The 16806-nt window shown below is 39.0% G+C and overlaps 1 protein-coding gene across 2 annotated transcripts in view; it reads left to right on the top strand.

The window, feature by feature from the left end:
* The window catches only part of PREP (prolyl endopeptidase), a 134285-nt gene that overhangs the window by 36406 nt on the left and 81073 nt on the right, over positions 1 to 16806 (top strand). For both annotated transcript variants that reach the window (XM_050786713.1, XM_050786714.1), the window contains exon 7: positions 13776 to 13881. In XM_050786713.1, the coding sequence (XP_050642670.1) occupies positions 13776 to 13881 (106 nt within the window). The remainder of the gene's footprint in view (positions 1 to 13775; positions 13882 to 16806) is intronic.

The raw sequence follows: 16806 nt of genomic DNA, 5'->3' as shown, positions 1-16806 counted from the left end.
CAAATAGAATGGAAATAGATCACATGCATTAAACATATGTATAGTCACTTCTGCTAGCTAGGCAAATAAAAAAAGCAAATTTAAATAGGTTAGATGATTCTTCTACCATTCTTTCAATAGATGTACACTCTGCGTAACTCATCTGGTATAATCTTTACTACAGTTTGAGAAGGAAGGAATACATAAAGAAAATCAAATACCTACTAGGGTAATTATCTTGCAAGTTCATGCTGGAATTGCCTGCTGGGTCTGTTAGGGCCACAGCCTATATCTTCTTAACCACTATGTACACTGTTTCCCTGATCAAGAGGAAAGGGCACACAAAAATTGAGTAACAACTGTATTTATTTTTAATTTTTTTTTTTTTTTTTTTGAGATGGAGTCTTGCTCTGTCACCCAGGCTAGAGTGCGGTGGCTCAATCTCAGCTCACTCCAACCTCCGCCTCCCGGGTTCAAGCAATTTTCCTGCCTCACCCTCGCGAGTAGCTGGGATTACACAGGCGTGGACCACCACGCCAGGATAATGTTTATATTTTTAGTGGAGACAGGGTTTCACCATGTTGGCCAGGCTGGTCTCAAACTCCTGATTTCAGGTGATCCGCCGGCCTCAGCCTCCCAAAGTCCTGGATTATAGGCATGAGCCACCATGCCCAGCCTAAGAGTAATAGCAATAAATAAAGGGATGCAACTCTACTTTACAGAAGTAATAAATGAAGTTGTTAAAAAAAAAAAAAAAAAAAAAAGCTAAAGGAACAATATAAAGTGAGTCCTTTATATTTGATCTTTATTGGATCAGGGCCCTATTTAGTGAATTATGTAGAGGAAGTCTGTAAGAAAACTTAGTGGGCTCCGTAAACAAAAAGTGGGCGCAGACTTCCCTCAAGCAGTGTTCCAGAACTTGGGTGGTCTTGTGAGTGGTGTCATCCCACCAGTTACCAAGGCTGGTCAGGCAGGTCTGGCTGGCTAGGTGAGTGCTGCTTCCTTCCTCCTTTCCCAACCCAGCTGTGTGTGATCTCCTTCTGAGCGAAAGGACCATCTGGCTACATGGAGGAGTACTCTTGTCACTTAAACATGAACTCTAGAGTTCTGCTGGCGTGACACCTCAGAAGCCTCAGGTCCAACCTGAATTGATGGTCCAGTTCCAAGTCTTCACTCAGAAAAATCTAGATCATGAAAAAAATCTTGAGGTGGAAATTTCTTATGTCCTTCAAGAAGTGTGATAAAGCCAGGGGAGTCCAAGAAGCGGATGTACTGCAGGACTAGCTGGATCAGAAGCACCCATGACTGGTGGACACATTAGCACTCAGGCTATTCACTGGAAATGAAGCAGTTTCTTAACAGCCTTTATTTAGTGATTTGCATCTTAAAGAAAAGCAATAAATGGAATCTCACTCTGTCACCCAGGCCGAGTGCAGTGGCATGATTTCGGCTCACTACAACCTCTGCTTCCCAAGTTCAAGCAATTCTTTCTCCTCAGCCTCCCGAGTAGCTGGGATTACAGGCTTGTGCCACCATTCCTGGCTAAGTTTTGTATTTTTAGTAGAGACAGGATTTTACCATGTTGGCCAGGGTGGTCTCAAACTCCTGACCTCAAGTGATCCGCCCATCTTGGTCTCCCAAAGTGCTGGAATTACAGGCATGAGCCACCATGCTCAGCTGTAGTCCTCTTTATAACCATGTACCAAAGGCATGTGCTGCAATTGTTGCTTTATTATAAAAGTACTTGCTTTTAGTACAGTCATAGAACCTAGTATTTAGATAATGCATTTTACAGTGTCTATGATGAGAGAGCCAGTGTTAGAGTGAGAGGAGTGTACTGGAACAGAAATTTTTATTCTAGTTCTCTCTGTGGCCTTGGGCAAATTAATCTGTTCAAGGTCATTTCCTTTGTTTCCTCCAGGGCTTTTTCAGCTCTGAAACTGGACAGAGGATTTATCACAGCATCTCTTAGCCTCCTGGGAGAGAACTTAGCTGCTGGGTGTGAGAGAAGCAGGACATAGGGCAGGATGCAGGCTTCGCGGGTGTGGGTGGAGGAACCCTGTGGGCAGAGACTGGATGTGCTTATGGACGTGTGCGGATTTCTCTGGCTTGCTGCCGTCCACCTCCCCTTCGACTGCCGCAGTCCAAGTTCACTGAGAACTTCTCTTTATATCCTAGATGCTATCTCCTCGTGACTCATCTTCCTTCTTCACAGATACCTCCTCTGCCTTCCTGCATGGACAGGTCTGTCTTGCCTTGATCAGGCAGATCTCAGGAAGTTCCAATCAGGAAGCAGCTTTAGTTTCCCCACTGTTGCCCTCCGTCACGCTGTGACAGCATGTCTTCCCGGGATGACTGCCTTCAACCCGGCAGAACTCCTTGCTTCCTGGACACTTATGGGTATTGGACCTGCTATTAAAGGTTCATTGCAGTCCAAAACAAAATATTGCTCTCTCCAATTTACATGCTTTCACCTTCTACCCAGCTCAAGTTTGCCAAGCCCCTCTCCTTGCATATTCATCCTGTTAGTTTTCCCAGTAGCCATGCAGGGAGGAGGAGTAAGACAAGAGAAATGGGAGTTTTGCTTATTGGGAATTGTTTGTTGGTCATTGTCGGCCTCTCTTGGCTGCTTGCAGTGAGGATGTGTGTCCAGATTCCAGCTCTCCTTATGCCATCCTTTTTTAGAGAGAGCCCCTCGATTTTAGGAACCTCTGTACTTTGCTGTTCCCTGATGTGGGTTATAAACTCTCTGGCTGCCCTTTTGCACCACCTGCCTGCCCCCAAAGCTTTTGATCTTAGAAGCATTCCCTCGAGATTCAGACTTCTCTGCCTTTCCTTCCTCCACCCTTTTTCATCAGGGACCTTTCAAGATGACTCGAGGCCAGCTGTCTTCCTAGTAGCTTCCTGGGTACCTCTTGCTCCAGGGGAAGGCATATCCCTGGGTTACTCTGTCCTGGAAGTACAAGCTGTGTTCACTGCCCTCCTCACTTACAGCCAAGGACCTCGGGAAGCCTTCTACACTCAGTCCCTCCTGCACATGTCCAAAATGCTGGGCTCAGGAACAAGAGCTCCCTTGTGCCCCTGGGGTGTAACATGAAACAGCTGGCATTGGGCTTTGATGGACAGAGATGCCAGTTATTTAATATAGACTGTGAGGCTTTACCTGAAGGACAGTTTCATGGCAGGGTAGAAATTTTCAGGTTCTGTTGGACAAGAAAAAAAAAAAAAACCCACAAAGCTCTGTTTTAAAGTGAATTGTTAGCATTTGGGGAGAAAAAAATCCTAAAGAAATCATACATTTTGTGGCAGTGTTCCCAGCAGAGGGTGCTCTAGAATGAAGATTGTGAAAATGCATCATCCCTTTAGAAAGGATTAAGGAGAAAATGCCCAGCTTCTTTGTGATTATCTCGCTAAATCCTATATTGAGAACCTAATTCTGTTATACCTAATTCTTGAAAAGTTTTTTTTTTTTCCAAAAGTAATCCTGAATCTTAATATCTGTCACATATCTCCATAAGCCATTTTTATATGTTCACCTGTGATCCCTAGTAATTAAAACATATATATTACACATATATTAACATATAAAGTGTGTTGCCTGATGCTTGACTTATAGTAGGTATGCAGTCAATGTTAATTTCCTTACTCTTCCTATGTCCCCTGCGGAAGTTCATGCACGTGAAGATCAGCAGGGTCTCACCTTCCAGAACAGACATAGAAAACTCCACTGGTGTTCCTGGTGGGGGATCTCGGCCTTCTCTGCCCCTTGCTGGTTGGCTGTTTTTGACTTGGACCAGTAACTGCTCAGCAGCCCTCCTCCCAGTTGGCACAGTGCATATTTATTCCCCAAGTACTTAGCGCTTGCCTTCTGTCCACCACTGCTTCCTTTCCTTAGCACTGCCTTACATGATAATATTTACCATGCTGATTAGCACACAGGAAAATCTCAGCAGCATGGTTGAGAAGGCAGAAAAGTCAGAAAGCCAAGCTAGAGACCTGGATGTGAGTAAAGCAAGAAGGCTGTGCTACCGTTTATAAATAAAACAATCCTGCAGGAGAGCGTCATTTTTAGTAGACATGTTGGATTTGTTGATATGTCACTTTTCTTACAGAACACTTGTTTTGCTCAGCAAGGGAGAAAATAAGACAAACCGTAGATACTTTTTTTTTTGCGAGATGGAGTCTCACTGTGTTGCCCAGGCTGGAGTGCAGTGTTGTGATCTTGGCACCCTGCAACCTCCACCACCTGGGTTCAAGCGATTCTCGTGCCTCAGCCTCCCGAGTAGTTGGGATTACAGGCATGCGCTACCACACCCAGCTAATTTTCGTATTTTTAGTAGAGACGGGATTTCCCCATGTAGGCCAGATTGGTCTTGAACTCCTCACCTCAAATGATTCGCCCGTCTCGGCCTCCCAAAGTGCTAGGATTACAGGCGTGAGCCACCACACCTGACCCAAACAGTAGATTGTTGAATAACCAAATCTATCAACCAAACAACTTAGAAACAGTAGTGCCTATATCATGTCAAAATATCATTATTTATTTTGTATGTGTTTTGTTTTCTTAGAATTTTCTGTTTTATCTGTTTCTGGCATACCAAGCAACACATCATATAGTATTTAGATTGATTTCTTTTTGTCTTCTATTGTTGTAGAACCACACTGTACTGGGAAAACTGGGTAACTTTATTTGTTAAAATTATTAATGCATACTCACCTGTGCTTATGCCTCCCCTGTATGTCTGTTACTGGCATTGCCTCTTATTTTTATTACAAATCCATAAATGAGTTTCATATATGAAAAGTCATCATTGTAGGTGGTTAGTTTTAAAAGTTTTCCTAAGTGTTAGAAAAATAATGTTAAAGGGATGTTGCTATGATTCACAACTACTGTGAAAGGAATTCAAAAGATTTATATAAAATAAATTTGATAAAGTCTTCTGCTCTGAGAATAGCATGATTAACTCTCAAAGCTATTAAGATCCATTTTCACTCCTTTTGTTCATTTCCAGGACAATTTCAAGTGTCACTGCTTTTTAGAATACTTTTTTTACATGCAACTAATTCTTTTATTATGACATATAAAAGAAAATACCTTCCTCAGTTTGAAAGTGCATGTAGATTCAAATAATGGAAAAACTTTCTTCGCCTTTTCTTTGTTAGGTTCCAAGGGAAAAAAATTAAATATAGTAAAGAAATTTCATGGCCATGAAAATTTCCTTATTAATACAACACCACACAACTGGAGTGTAGTTGCTCTAGCATAAAATGACTTTTGAGTTTTTCTTTGAAAATATGTTTGATGTAAGTCCACATATTCTATATATATATAAATATTAGGTTTTGTGTTCTGTTGTTTTTAAGGACAGATTACTTCATACATAGTTAAATTGTTGGGAATTTAAAACAAATGCTTTTCTGTTAATTGTCTCAATATGAAGAAAGGCTTGTTTATTTTGGTCATTTGGAAAGCTCAGGTATTCTTTGCGTTGTATGGTGTTGAGACTGAAAATAGCCAGATTCATTTTAATATTAATAACAGAGGTTTATTGTTTAAAATATATACCCATTTTCCAGAGAAACTGCCATATTGAGATATTAGTATCTATTTCATACTTATCCTGAAGACTTATATATATATGGTGTGTACATATGTGTATATATGTATGTGTGTGTGCAAAGCCTTCAGATGACCCAGTGGTAGAGCCGATGACCTTGTGAAATGGAATAGCTTGATCAAGACTCTGGTCTGAGTGAATCACATCACTCAGATGCCTAGGTAAGGCATCTTACCTTACCTAGGTAAGGCATTAACTGAAGACATTTTGTAAAAACATTTATTTGGGACTAGATTCCCTTAAAAATACTCTGGTTGCTACTTATCTTTCTAAATTCTGTGATTTTTGTAGGAGTTATTTTCCTGAATATGCTAAGTTGTCCAAATTATGCGTTTATCAGACAAGTACATGTGAACCTACTGGAGTAAAGTATAAAATACATACCTTACCTAGGTAAGGCATTAACTGAAGACATTTTGTAAAAACATTTATTTGGGACTAGATTCCCTTAAAAATACTCTGGTTGCTACTTATCTTTCTAAATTCTGTGATTTTTGTAGGAGTTATTTTCCTGAATATGCTAAGTTGTCCAAATTATGCGTTTATCAGACAAGTACATGTGAACCTAATGGAGTAAAGTATAAAATACATACTCTAACAATTTGAACTACGTCTAGTGAGAGTTTTCTTTGACTTCCTTGGTGTAGCCTAGTACCACAGTATACACAAGTAGAATTGTTAATGAATTAATGTGTCTTCTTTAATGAAACTATAAAATGCAATACCCCCATACTTGATGTCCTACCTTTTGATAAATGTAAATTAGTATGATAGCTGTTATTGGGTTCCCTCTTCAAAAGTAGAAGCCAAAACTTACAGTTTTCCTCAGGCTAGCATAAAATATGCCAGGGTAAGAAACCACCAAGATGAAAGGGGAACACTTCTTTCCCCATTCTTCTGACCTTCCTGCCGAGAAATTTCACTGAATCTTGGTTTCTCAATGACTAGACATGAGAGAGGTTGGGAGTTCACAGATTAACTGACTCACAGCACTAAGCCACATTCTTAAGTGTGTACTTATTCAGCTGTAAAGTTGAGATCTCGGTTCTCCATCTGTTGACTCTTGTTCTGTTTCTAGTTGATTCAGACTTCAGGCAGGGAGAACTGAACTGTTTGTTGAGCCTGGCAAGGACACTGAGTGGAAGAAGAGTAGCTGTGGGCTGTGTTGTACACACTGCATATTTACAGGATATTAGCGATGCCTTACATGTTGTCACAGATCAGCTTCCCTGGGAAGCAGACTCTGAGATAGAAATTTGTGTCCTGGAAGTTTGCTGGGAGAGCTTTCAAAATCTCTGCCTGTGTGACGAACGACGGCAGCAGAGGGAGGACTTGAACTGTGACGCAATCATCACAGAGGAGTCAGGCAATCCTGCAGGAACCCTCAAGCTCGGTGAGCCCTTCAGCATTGTCCTAACAGGAGGGAGAGGGTCCAGGCCTTTATAAACCTACATTAACCGGTTGTCATATGTGGATGAACCCAAAAGAATGTATGATCTTGGAAGAGGTGCATCTTCAACTTAAGGATGAGGCCTGGAGAGATTCTCATCTGAGAGCTGTCTGCTCCCAACACCCATCAGCTGGGAAATGAGGGCTTCAGCCCTAGAGGGCAGCCCAGCACAGCACCCACTACACATGCTGATGTCTGTCAGTGAGATACACACTTGAGAACGAATGTATGTACTTGAGTATATGTTAGACGTAGCTCTCTGTACCAGATAACATAAACCAGGGTAGCCTTTGAATTTTAAGCATGGACAATTTCAAGAAACTAGGGGAATTCTACTTCTTTAATAATCACTTAGGGGTCATCACTTCCTCAAAGCCTTCTCAGAATTCATTTTTTCCGTCCAGCTCACCACCCTGTAGATGCCCCGTCACCCATTCCCATCATACATTGTACTTCTTGCTGTTAATGTTCTACAACATGGCTCTTTCTGTGTGTGTCTGTATCTTTCAGTGTATCTGTCTCTCCCACCTGAGCATGAGTTCTTGAAGGTTCTAGCCTATTGATCTGTGTGTGCCTGAGCCTGGTTCAGCAGCCAGCACTTGGTAGACCCTTGATAAATGGTGGTGGAATACACACCCCAGCTGTGGCTGCCCTGAATAGTGAACTGCAGTGGTTAATGGCACATGTTAAATTGTGTCTTTGGTAGGGAAGATGAGAAGTTGGCTGGGGATGGGAAGTTGACCGAGATTTTCCTATTAAGATCACCCACTTCTGGTGATAGTAGCTGTGTCCAGCCTCATCCACCCTGGGCACAGGAATACACTTTTATGAAAAGGCTTTTGCCCTTGAGGCTGTGGTAGTTGGCTCTTTTGGAGAACTGGGCTGGACCACCCAGAAGATCCATTTTACAATGACGAGTGGCATATCCAAGTACCCTTAACCAAAGCAAGCTGAGTGACTTTCCCCTTTCATTGAGGACCTTGATTCTACTCTGGTGGAAAGAGAAGTTAAATTTGAGGAAACTTTGCCAAGAAACAGTAGCCAAGGCAAAGGGGAAGAGTGAATTACTCCCTGAAGCCTGGAGATGAGTGCTCCTCCCACCTTCAGGAGACATGCCTTTCTGCCAGCCACCAGAGAAGGAGCGTGGGGTTGTGGCTTTTGGCTTTGTTTTTTTTATAACCTCCCAGGTTTCTGTCTGCTTATGGAAAATGAAAGGTGTAGTACCAGTGAATGACCAAATGTTATTTAGCCCATCTGTAGAATACCATGCTCTCTCTACATCTAGATTTTTTCCTCTTTCCAAATACATTTATCAATGCAAATGTTAGTACTTTCTTCTCTTTCAACATTTTCTAATTATATTGAACCAGTACTCTAAATATAATTCAACAGATGACTTTGCAGAAGTAGACTGTCAAAGTAACCTACATATTGAAAATTGACTAATAAAAATGGTAAAGAGTTTTAGCCTTGATGTTTATTGTTATTGTTAGGAATACAAGTAATAGATTTAATATGGGTAATGTAAATGTTTCATTTGTAGTAATTCTTTTAATTTTGTTTTTGCTAATGTTTTATTTACATAAATGGTAGATTTTTATGAAGGTAAGTCATTTTTACTTAAGGAAAATTTGCTTAAAATAATATAGATTTAAAATAGAAGGAAGCCATGAAAGCACAAATTTAGGAATTTGTAAATTTAGGAATTATTTCATAATTGGTCAGGCTAATATTATTACAGTTTTTGCAAAAGAAAAAATCAGTGTTTGCAAATCAGATTAATTGCTTCTGGAGAGCACAATTATTCTAGCTGGGGTATCATATCGCTTAAAGAAAAAAAAAGAAAACCAGTATTGTTGAACCAGAATTCAAACTGTTCCATGAAGGCCTGATGGGCTCTTGGCTTGCCTTCTTTTCTACTTTTCTTATTTTAAATCTGGCTTTTAGTAAAATAACTTTATTCTGTTGATAGTCACATGCCCTCCACATCAACAGGATTTATGTCTTCCCCTCCCAATGATTTCCAAAATTCATCTTTTAAATTGCCTTGAAATAATCTGAGTGTGGGGCTGTCATTAAGTGTGTGTTGTTTAAATTTAAGTGGAAGAAGGTATATTTTTAGTCTGTACATTTTGGGGCAACAGTGACTTACAAATGATTTTGAGGCTTGAGACTTTGAGCATTTGAAAATTCAACGTTGTTTTCAGTTTAGCAAATTTTAGTGGCTGTGGAACAACTCCGGATTGTGATGAAGAGAATTATAATGAAGAGGACTGACTTAATTGGCATTATAACAGCAATGTACCTTGGGACTTCCTGCTTTAGATTAAGCATAAACTGCTACAGCTATTTAGCACAGCCAGAAATGCTGAGAAAAACTCATTAGATGTGCTTGAGACAGCTGTCATTGAAGGTTTGGTATGGTTCTTGCAGTGAATTTTACTGCTCTATCTTTCTGATGACTGAAGCACTACAACTGAATTAGCCATCATTTATGATTGATGTAAAGTGACTTTAAACACTATGCTGTAGTCTGTCTTTATTTAAAGAACAAGAGAACAAAAGTTTGAAGTAGTATTAATGATGCTACTTTCAATTATATTAATAAGATTGTAATTGTGAAGTTGTGGATAATCTTAATATAGGATGGCTTAAAAATAAGGTGGAACCAAAATTCTGAACAGTTAGCCATGTATATTAAAAGCTTAAGGATAATAGAATGTGTAATTCCCAAATCAAAGAAGGAAAAATATAATACAAAGAGGAAAGACACTGGGGAAAGCAAGATAAATAAAAGGTTCAAAATTTAAAATGTGGAAGCCAGTACCTCAGCAATAAAAATTAATGGATATGGAATACAGATTTTTAGATTGGATTTTAAAGACTAGATGTGTTCAAATTGTATTCATTTGCAAGAGACTTGTTTAAGACATAATGATAGATTTTTGCTTCTGGACATGGTGGTATAACTGGTACTGGACTAGTCCTCTTGCTGTACACAGCTAGGAAACTATGCAAAATAGACAAAGCAACTGTTTTCAGATATTGATCAATAGGCCACCCCAGACTGATCCAGGAAAGAGGTAAGTCCTACAGTTGCCCCGGCTTTCTGCCTGGAGGTATTTTTTGGCCTCTGGCACAAGGAGGAGGAGCTCAGAATATTGTAGTCTCACTGAGCTAAGGATCCAAAGATTGGAAATCAGAGACTGAAGACACTGGAATTTGCAGGGCAGAGTAACAAAAGGAGGAAACTGCCCACTAAGAGTTTCAGATATCTGCCTTGGAATCCCCTCATGTTTTCGGCTGTTAAGCAGCGTGTACACTGACTAAGACTTTATGATTCAAGCTAAGAACTACTAGGGGGCTGTAAGCTGACAACTCCCAAAGGTTTAAAACAGCTGGGAGACATTCACATTCTGACAGGTCAGAGGGGAAAGACTTTGTGAACACCCAGGGTATTCAGTTAGACCTCAGAGAGGCCATGCCTTAGCAGTAGGGCTATATACCTTACCCAACAAACCTTTGAAAACAAGTCTAGAATGGATCAAGCTGATCTGGCAACAAATTAACTGCCACAAAATGTTTTACAGACAGACCAGAAAATAAATCCAGACAACATTCAAAAGTCCAGAATCCAGTTAAAAAAATAAATAAATAAAGTTATTAAAGAAGAAGCAAAAAAAAAAAAAATGTGACTTATAGCCAAGAGGAAAAACAGTCAATAGAAACAGATCCAGAAATAACAGAGTAGAATTAACATATAAGGACTTATAAAAAGCTATCGTAAAAAAATACTTTTTAGAAATCTTTACTGTTACTGTAAGGAACAAAGAAATAGAAAATATAAAAATGAACCACATACTCTTCTAGAAGTAAAAAATGAAACTCTGAAATGAAAAAGTATCTGTTTATAGCAGTTTAGATGTATAAAAGAAAATGCAAAAGTTGAAGACAGGACAATCGAAACTAAACCACAGAAACTAAAACAAAAATGAACACAGTTTCATTGACCTGTGGAATACTACCAAGTTATGTAACAGTATATATTTGAAGTTCTAAAATAGGGGTGAGGAGACAAAAAATATATACATGAGGAACAAATGGCCAAAAATGTTACAAATTTGATAAAATACAGAAATCCACAGATTCAAGAAGCTCAATTAATCTCAAGCAGGTTACTACATCAAAGCCCATTACAGAATAATCAATATTCAGAAAGCCGAAGATAACAAAATACTAAAAGCAGCCAGAGGAGAAAACACACATTACATATAGGGAAAGAAAGATAAGAAATGACACCAACTTTCCAGTGGAAACAGTGCAAGTCAGAAAACAGTGGAAAGATGCCTTCTTAATGGGGTTTACCTTGATTGCCATATTTAAAACTATAGCCTCAGCTGGGCGCAGTGGCTCACGCCTATAATCCTAGCACTTTGGGAGGCCAAGGTGGGTGGATCACCTGAGGTCAGAAGTTCAAGACCAGACTGACCAACTTGGTGAAACTCCACCTCTACTAAAAATACAAAAATTAGCTGGGCGTGGTGGTGGTCGTCTGTAATCCCAGCTACTCAGGAGACTGAGGCAGGAGAATCGCTGGAACCCAGGAGGCAGAGATTGCAGGTTGGAGTGCCACTGCACTCCAGCCTGGGCAACGAGAGTGAAACTCCGTCGCAAAAAAAAAAAAATACTACAACCCACCCACCATATCCTGTCTCCCTTACTCAGACCTGTTCATGTTTTCCATGGCATTTATCATAATATACTACATAATTCCATATTTATGTGTTCCTCTCTCTTAATAGATGTAACTTTTTTTCCTGATTTGTTTATCGATGTATCTTTAACACCTAGAAAAATGTCTTGCACAAAATAGCTGCTTAGCAAATGTTTATTGAAGGAGCAAATGAAAGAATAAGAGCTATTAGTCAGGGTTTACCAGAGAAAAAGAGCTAACAGGATGTGTGTATATGTATATATATACATAGAGAGGATTTGTTTAAGGAATTGGCTCATGTGATTGTGGAGTCTTGGCAAGTCCTAACCCTGCAGGGTAAGCCCACAGACTGGAGACTCAAGGAAGAGTTATAGTTGAGTCCAAAGGCTGTTGGCTGGCTGAATCCCTCCTGTTCAGCAGAGGTCAGTGTTCTGTCAAGGCCATGAACTGATTGGATGAGTCCCACCCACATTATGGAAGGTGATCTGCTTTACTCTAAATCTGCTCACTTAAATGTAATCTTATCTTAAAAAAAAACAACAAAAAACAAACAAACAAAAACTTCACAGAAACATCTAAACTAACATCCAAATATCTTGGCACTGTGGCCTAATCAGGTTGACATATAAAATTAACTCTTATAATAAGGATATGGAAAAACAGGAACTCTCATACAGTACTGCTAAGTAAGATTGTAAGTTGGTACCACCACTTTGGAGAATAATTTGGCAACATCTCATAAAGTTGAATATGTGCCTGTCCTACCACTGAGCAATTTTACTTCTAGTTATATATACTGGGAAGCATTTTAGGTCACAAATAATGTTCCAGAAATTTTCTAAACAATTATTTGTAATAGTAAGAAAACAAATAATATAGATGTTTATGGATAGGATGATGGATCAACTAATGGTGGTATATTTCTAGATTGTAATACTGTACAGCAGTTAAAATGAATGAACTAGATTTGCACATACCAACATGGACTAATGATAAAACTTACATTGAATGAAAAAAATTAGTTGCAAAAGAATATGTGTAGTTTGATACCATGTATCAATTTTGTCAACTCAAACAATAATATATTGTTTGTATTAGATTATTAGGATTCTTTTTGCTGTTTATACTAACAAGGAAAGTCTCTGAGCATAGGCCTTTCATTTCTGAGATCTTGTGGTAGAAGGGACTAAAAATATGCATAAGCAGTTATTCAGTAGAAACTTGTCAGTGTGACCAGTGTGGACCATAGTGAATTTCTTGCATCTATACCCATTTTGCTAATTCTTTTCTTTTCTTTCTTTCTTTTTTCTTTTTTTTTTTTGGAGATGAAATCTCACTCTGTCACCCAGGCTGGAGTGCAGTGGCACTGTGTCAGCTCACTGCAACCTCTGTCTCCTGGGTTCAAACAATTCTTCTGCCTCAGTCTCCCAAGTAGCTGGGATTACAGGCGCCCACCACCACACGTGGCTAATTTTTATATTTTTAGTAGAGACAGGGTTTCACCACATTGGCCAGTCTGATCTTGAACTACTGACCTCAGGTGATCCACCCCCACTCGGCCTCCCAAAGTGCTGGGATTACAAGCGTGAACCACCGCATCTGGCCCCATTTTGCTAATTCTTACTGAGAACAACGAACTTTAAATTATGCAACCCATGAGAAAACTTTAAAGTCAAGGATATTATATTCAAAATGATGGATTTTACATATTTTCAGTTTAAAGAATAGACTAGAAATTAAAATAAAAATTACATTGAAGTTACGACTTTCAGTTACCTCTGCTGATATTTTCAACTAAAATAATTCACTATGTTTTGTTAAACTATGATTATGGGTGAAATAAGATAAAATTGATGTTCATTTTTTTATTCAGATAACTTATCAGATCATGAGTTTGGGGCAGAGACACTGCCTTTGGAAATTAACCTTAACTTTTTAACTTAATATTCAATAATGTTCTCACACAAATATATTCTAATTAGCCCCCTGCACTATTTTTTTTTTTCTTTTTTAGTTATCTGATGATGGCCGCTATGTCTTGTTATCAATAAGGGAGGGATGTGATCCAGTAAACCGACTGTGGTACTGTGACCTACAGCAGGAATCCAATGGCATCACTGGTGAGTTATTTTATCAGACACAGATAATTATTCCCAGAAACTTCATTTAAAAAGTATTATTTTGGTCTATTAATTGATTTCCCAAGACCTTCCATTCTACCACATCTTGTCAGTTCATCTGATTTTTTTTCTTCTAGTACTATTCCCTAAAATGAGGGAAAATGGAATGAAACTGTTGCCTTTAGCATTTTCTCTGTAGATTGAGATTAGCTGTACTTTCTGCACGTAGTGTGAAAATATCCCGTGAGTATTGCACATGAAGAGCGTGAAGGAGAAGCTGACCCTTTTGGTCTGTAACTATTTAGATTTAATGGTGCAGCCGGGCATAGTGGCATCATACTTGCAATCCTAGGGACTCAGGAGGCTGAGGCAGGAAGTCAGCTTGGGGTCAGGAGTTGGAGACCAGCGTGGGCAACATAGCCAGATCCTGTCTTTAAAATAAAAAAGGCATAATGTTGCAAACTGTCACAGGCAAGGGTTATTAGACCAATGGGAACTGGCTAGATTAACATAGTCAGTAGAGTGGCCCTCAGTACTTAGGAAAAGAACAGCCTGTGTTTGCTTGCCAAAGCCTTACATATCATGATAAGCATAGAACCAGCCAGTTACAGATTCTGGAGATGGCTCATATTAAATGTTGTTCTCTTCCATCATCTCTATCATACCAGCACTATCATCAAGCACAAAAACTTTTCAGCTGCACAATTTACTATGCTGAGAATTCCCAGACCCAGAAATCCTGTCAGACGTACTGGCATCCCGATAAGGACAGATGCTAAGCTAATTACATTATCTTCTAGTTAATGCAAAATAAATAATATTTTAGAGAGGGTTGACCTAGATTTTCAAAATACTAAGTACATTTCTGTAATAATGTATTTACCTCATTATTAGTTTCTAATCTATGTTACATTGTGATATGAAAATATTTGTCTGATTGAGCATTGCATCATTTTTAAACTTCTCTGAGCAAGATCTGCATTCTAATGTTAGATACTACAGAGCACCATTCACACATATAGCAGGGTAAAGTCAGCAACTTTTTTCCTAGAGTTAAATATATATCCGTTTAATAAAACTGAGTATTTTTTTCTATTAAGAAAAAGAGATACTTCCATCTTGGTGTCAAGAAGTCAGCATCGGCCACATCAGTGTTCGCATTCTCTATCAGGCCAAACCACCATCCAGGAATTGTTCGCTTGAGTTGCAAGCATAGGTCTTCATAGAACTGAGCAAACCTTTTAAGATTGAGCCTGAACGAATGAGTGACATGAGACATTATGGTGCTGTTATCCTGCATACATGTTCCAAATACAGAGAAGAAAATTCTGTCCACATATTTATATACCAGACTGCTATGGCTATATCCACTTTAATAAGGGATAATAATATTTTGAATGAAACTTTCAAGTGCTGGCAAAACTCATGGAAACCCTCTTTGTTTTCCCCCAACCTCTCAGTCCCTATCTTTCCCCCGCAACCCAGTTATTTTATTATTGCAGTGTTAGCATTTAGAGAAGAGGGTACTCGAGATTGAGATTCCAAAAGGAAGGTAGTACAGAGGTGCACTAGGCTCTCAAAAACCAAATTCTAGATAGTGCAGCCAAGAATGAATATGAAGAAGAAAAAAGGAGAGCATCTAAGAAACTCTGAGTGACCATGATCCATTCAGAGCTCCAGGGAAGCCTCAGCTCTGCTCTTAAGGCCTTCCAACTGATTGAGTCAGGCCCACTCAGATTATCCAGGATAACCTCTCTTCATTAAAGTCAGTGGATTATGAGCCTTAATCCCATCTACAAAGTACTTTCACAGCAACACCTGTATTCGTGTTTGATTGATTAACGAGGGACACTAGGCTAGCCAAGTTGACAGCCAAAAGACCATCACAGTAAGCTCATGGAAAACCATGTGGAACAAACAAGTCCAGTGGTACTAACCTGATGTGTCAGTGTTAGGACTTCACTGATGCATTTGGCAAAGTATGTCATATCCTGTGGACCAGAAAGCAGAATATGAAGAGAATAACAGAGGATAGGTGGATTTGAAGCTGTTGAGCTGCATACTGATGAATTGGATCAGCATTCTCCAGTGGTAGCTGCTAGGTTCCAGGTGTAGCACTGAGCCTGTTATCTTTTTTCTGATTATTGCTTTGCTAGCATTACATTTGTGGATAACATAAACTTCAGAGTAGTTATTCTTTTGAATGATGGTCCTGGGATTCTGAAAGTTCTCGACAGTTGCAGTTATTCACCAAGTAGATACCAGTTTTCACTCTTAGGTTCAAAAATCAATTGTGCAGGACAGGATTAGAGAACTCTTGTTTGTTTGCTTTTTAATTGATCACTGGTTTCATTGTGAATCATTGATGATTATGACTATTCAGAGAAACAAGTATTGTGTGTGATTGTTTTACTATTGAAAAGATTAAGTAAATTTAGTCTATAAAAGAGGAGACATAGCAGATTGAGATGGGGATCATTAAATTAAAAAGCAATGGTTCCTGTTAATTACGGTTGGATATATTGGGATAATAACCATAGCCTTTCAAATCAGATTTGAATGTTAATCTCAGCTCCGCCACTAAATAACTGGTTACCCTGGTAAAGTGTTTTTTTCCTCTCTCCCTTAATATTTCCATGTCTGCAAATAAGGAGATAATATCTACTTCATAGGGAGTTGTGAGGAATAATGAAAATGCAAAGAAAAGAACTTAGCAGGGTTTCTGGCATACAGTGGGTTCTCAAGTATTCCTTCTTTTTTTCTTTGTTTCTTGACTGAAAGAGGAATATTTAGAATCACTGTACTTTAGTTTTAGGTAGCTTAGAAAACTAGATTGAGGACACCAAAACAAAAAACAAAGTCTTTTATCTTCAGATTAAAAGCTGCTCTAAATACAGATTTTCAAATTAACTTGTTTCTGCAAAG

This window comes from Macaca thibetana, chromosome 4 (assembly GCF_024542745.1).
Source record: "Macaca thibetana thibetana isolate TM-01 chromosome 4, ASM2454274v1, whole genome shotgun sequence".
Lineage (NCBI taxonomy): Eukaryota > Metazoa > Chordata > Mammalia > Primates > Cercopithecidae > Macaca > Macaca thibetana.
The sequence above is the reverse complement of the archived record's forward strand: the minus strand, read 5'-3'. Positions and strand labels throughout refer to the sequence as shown.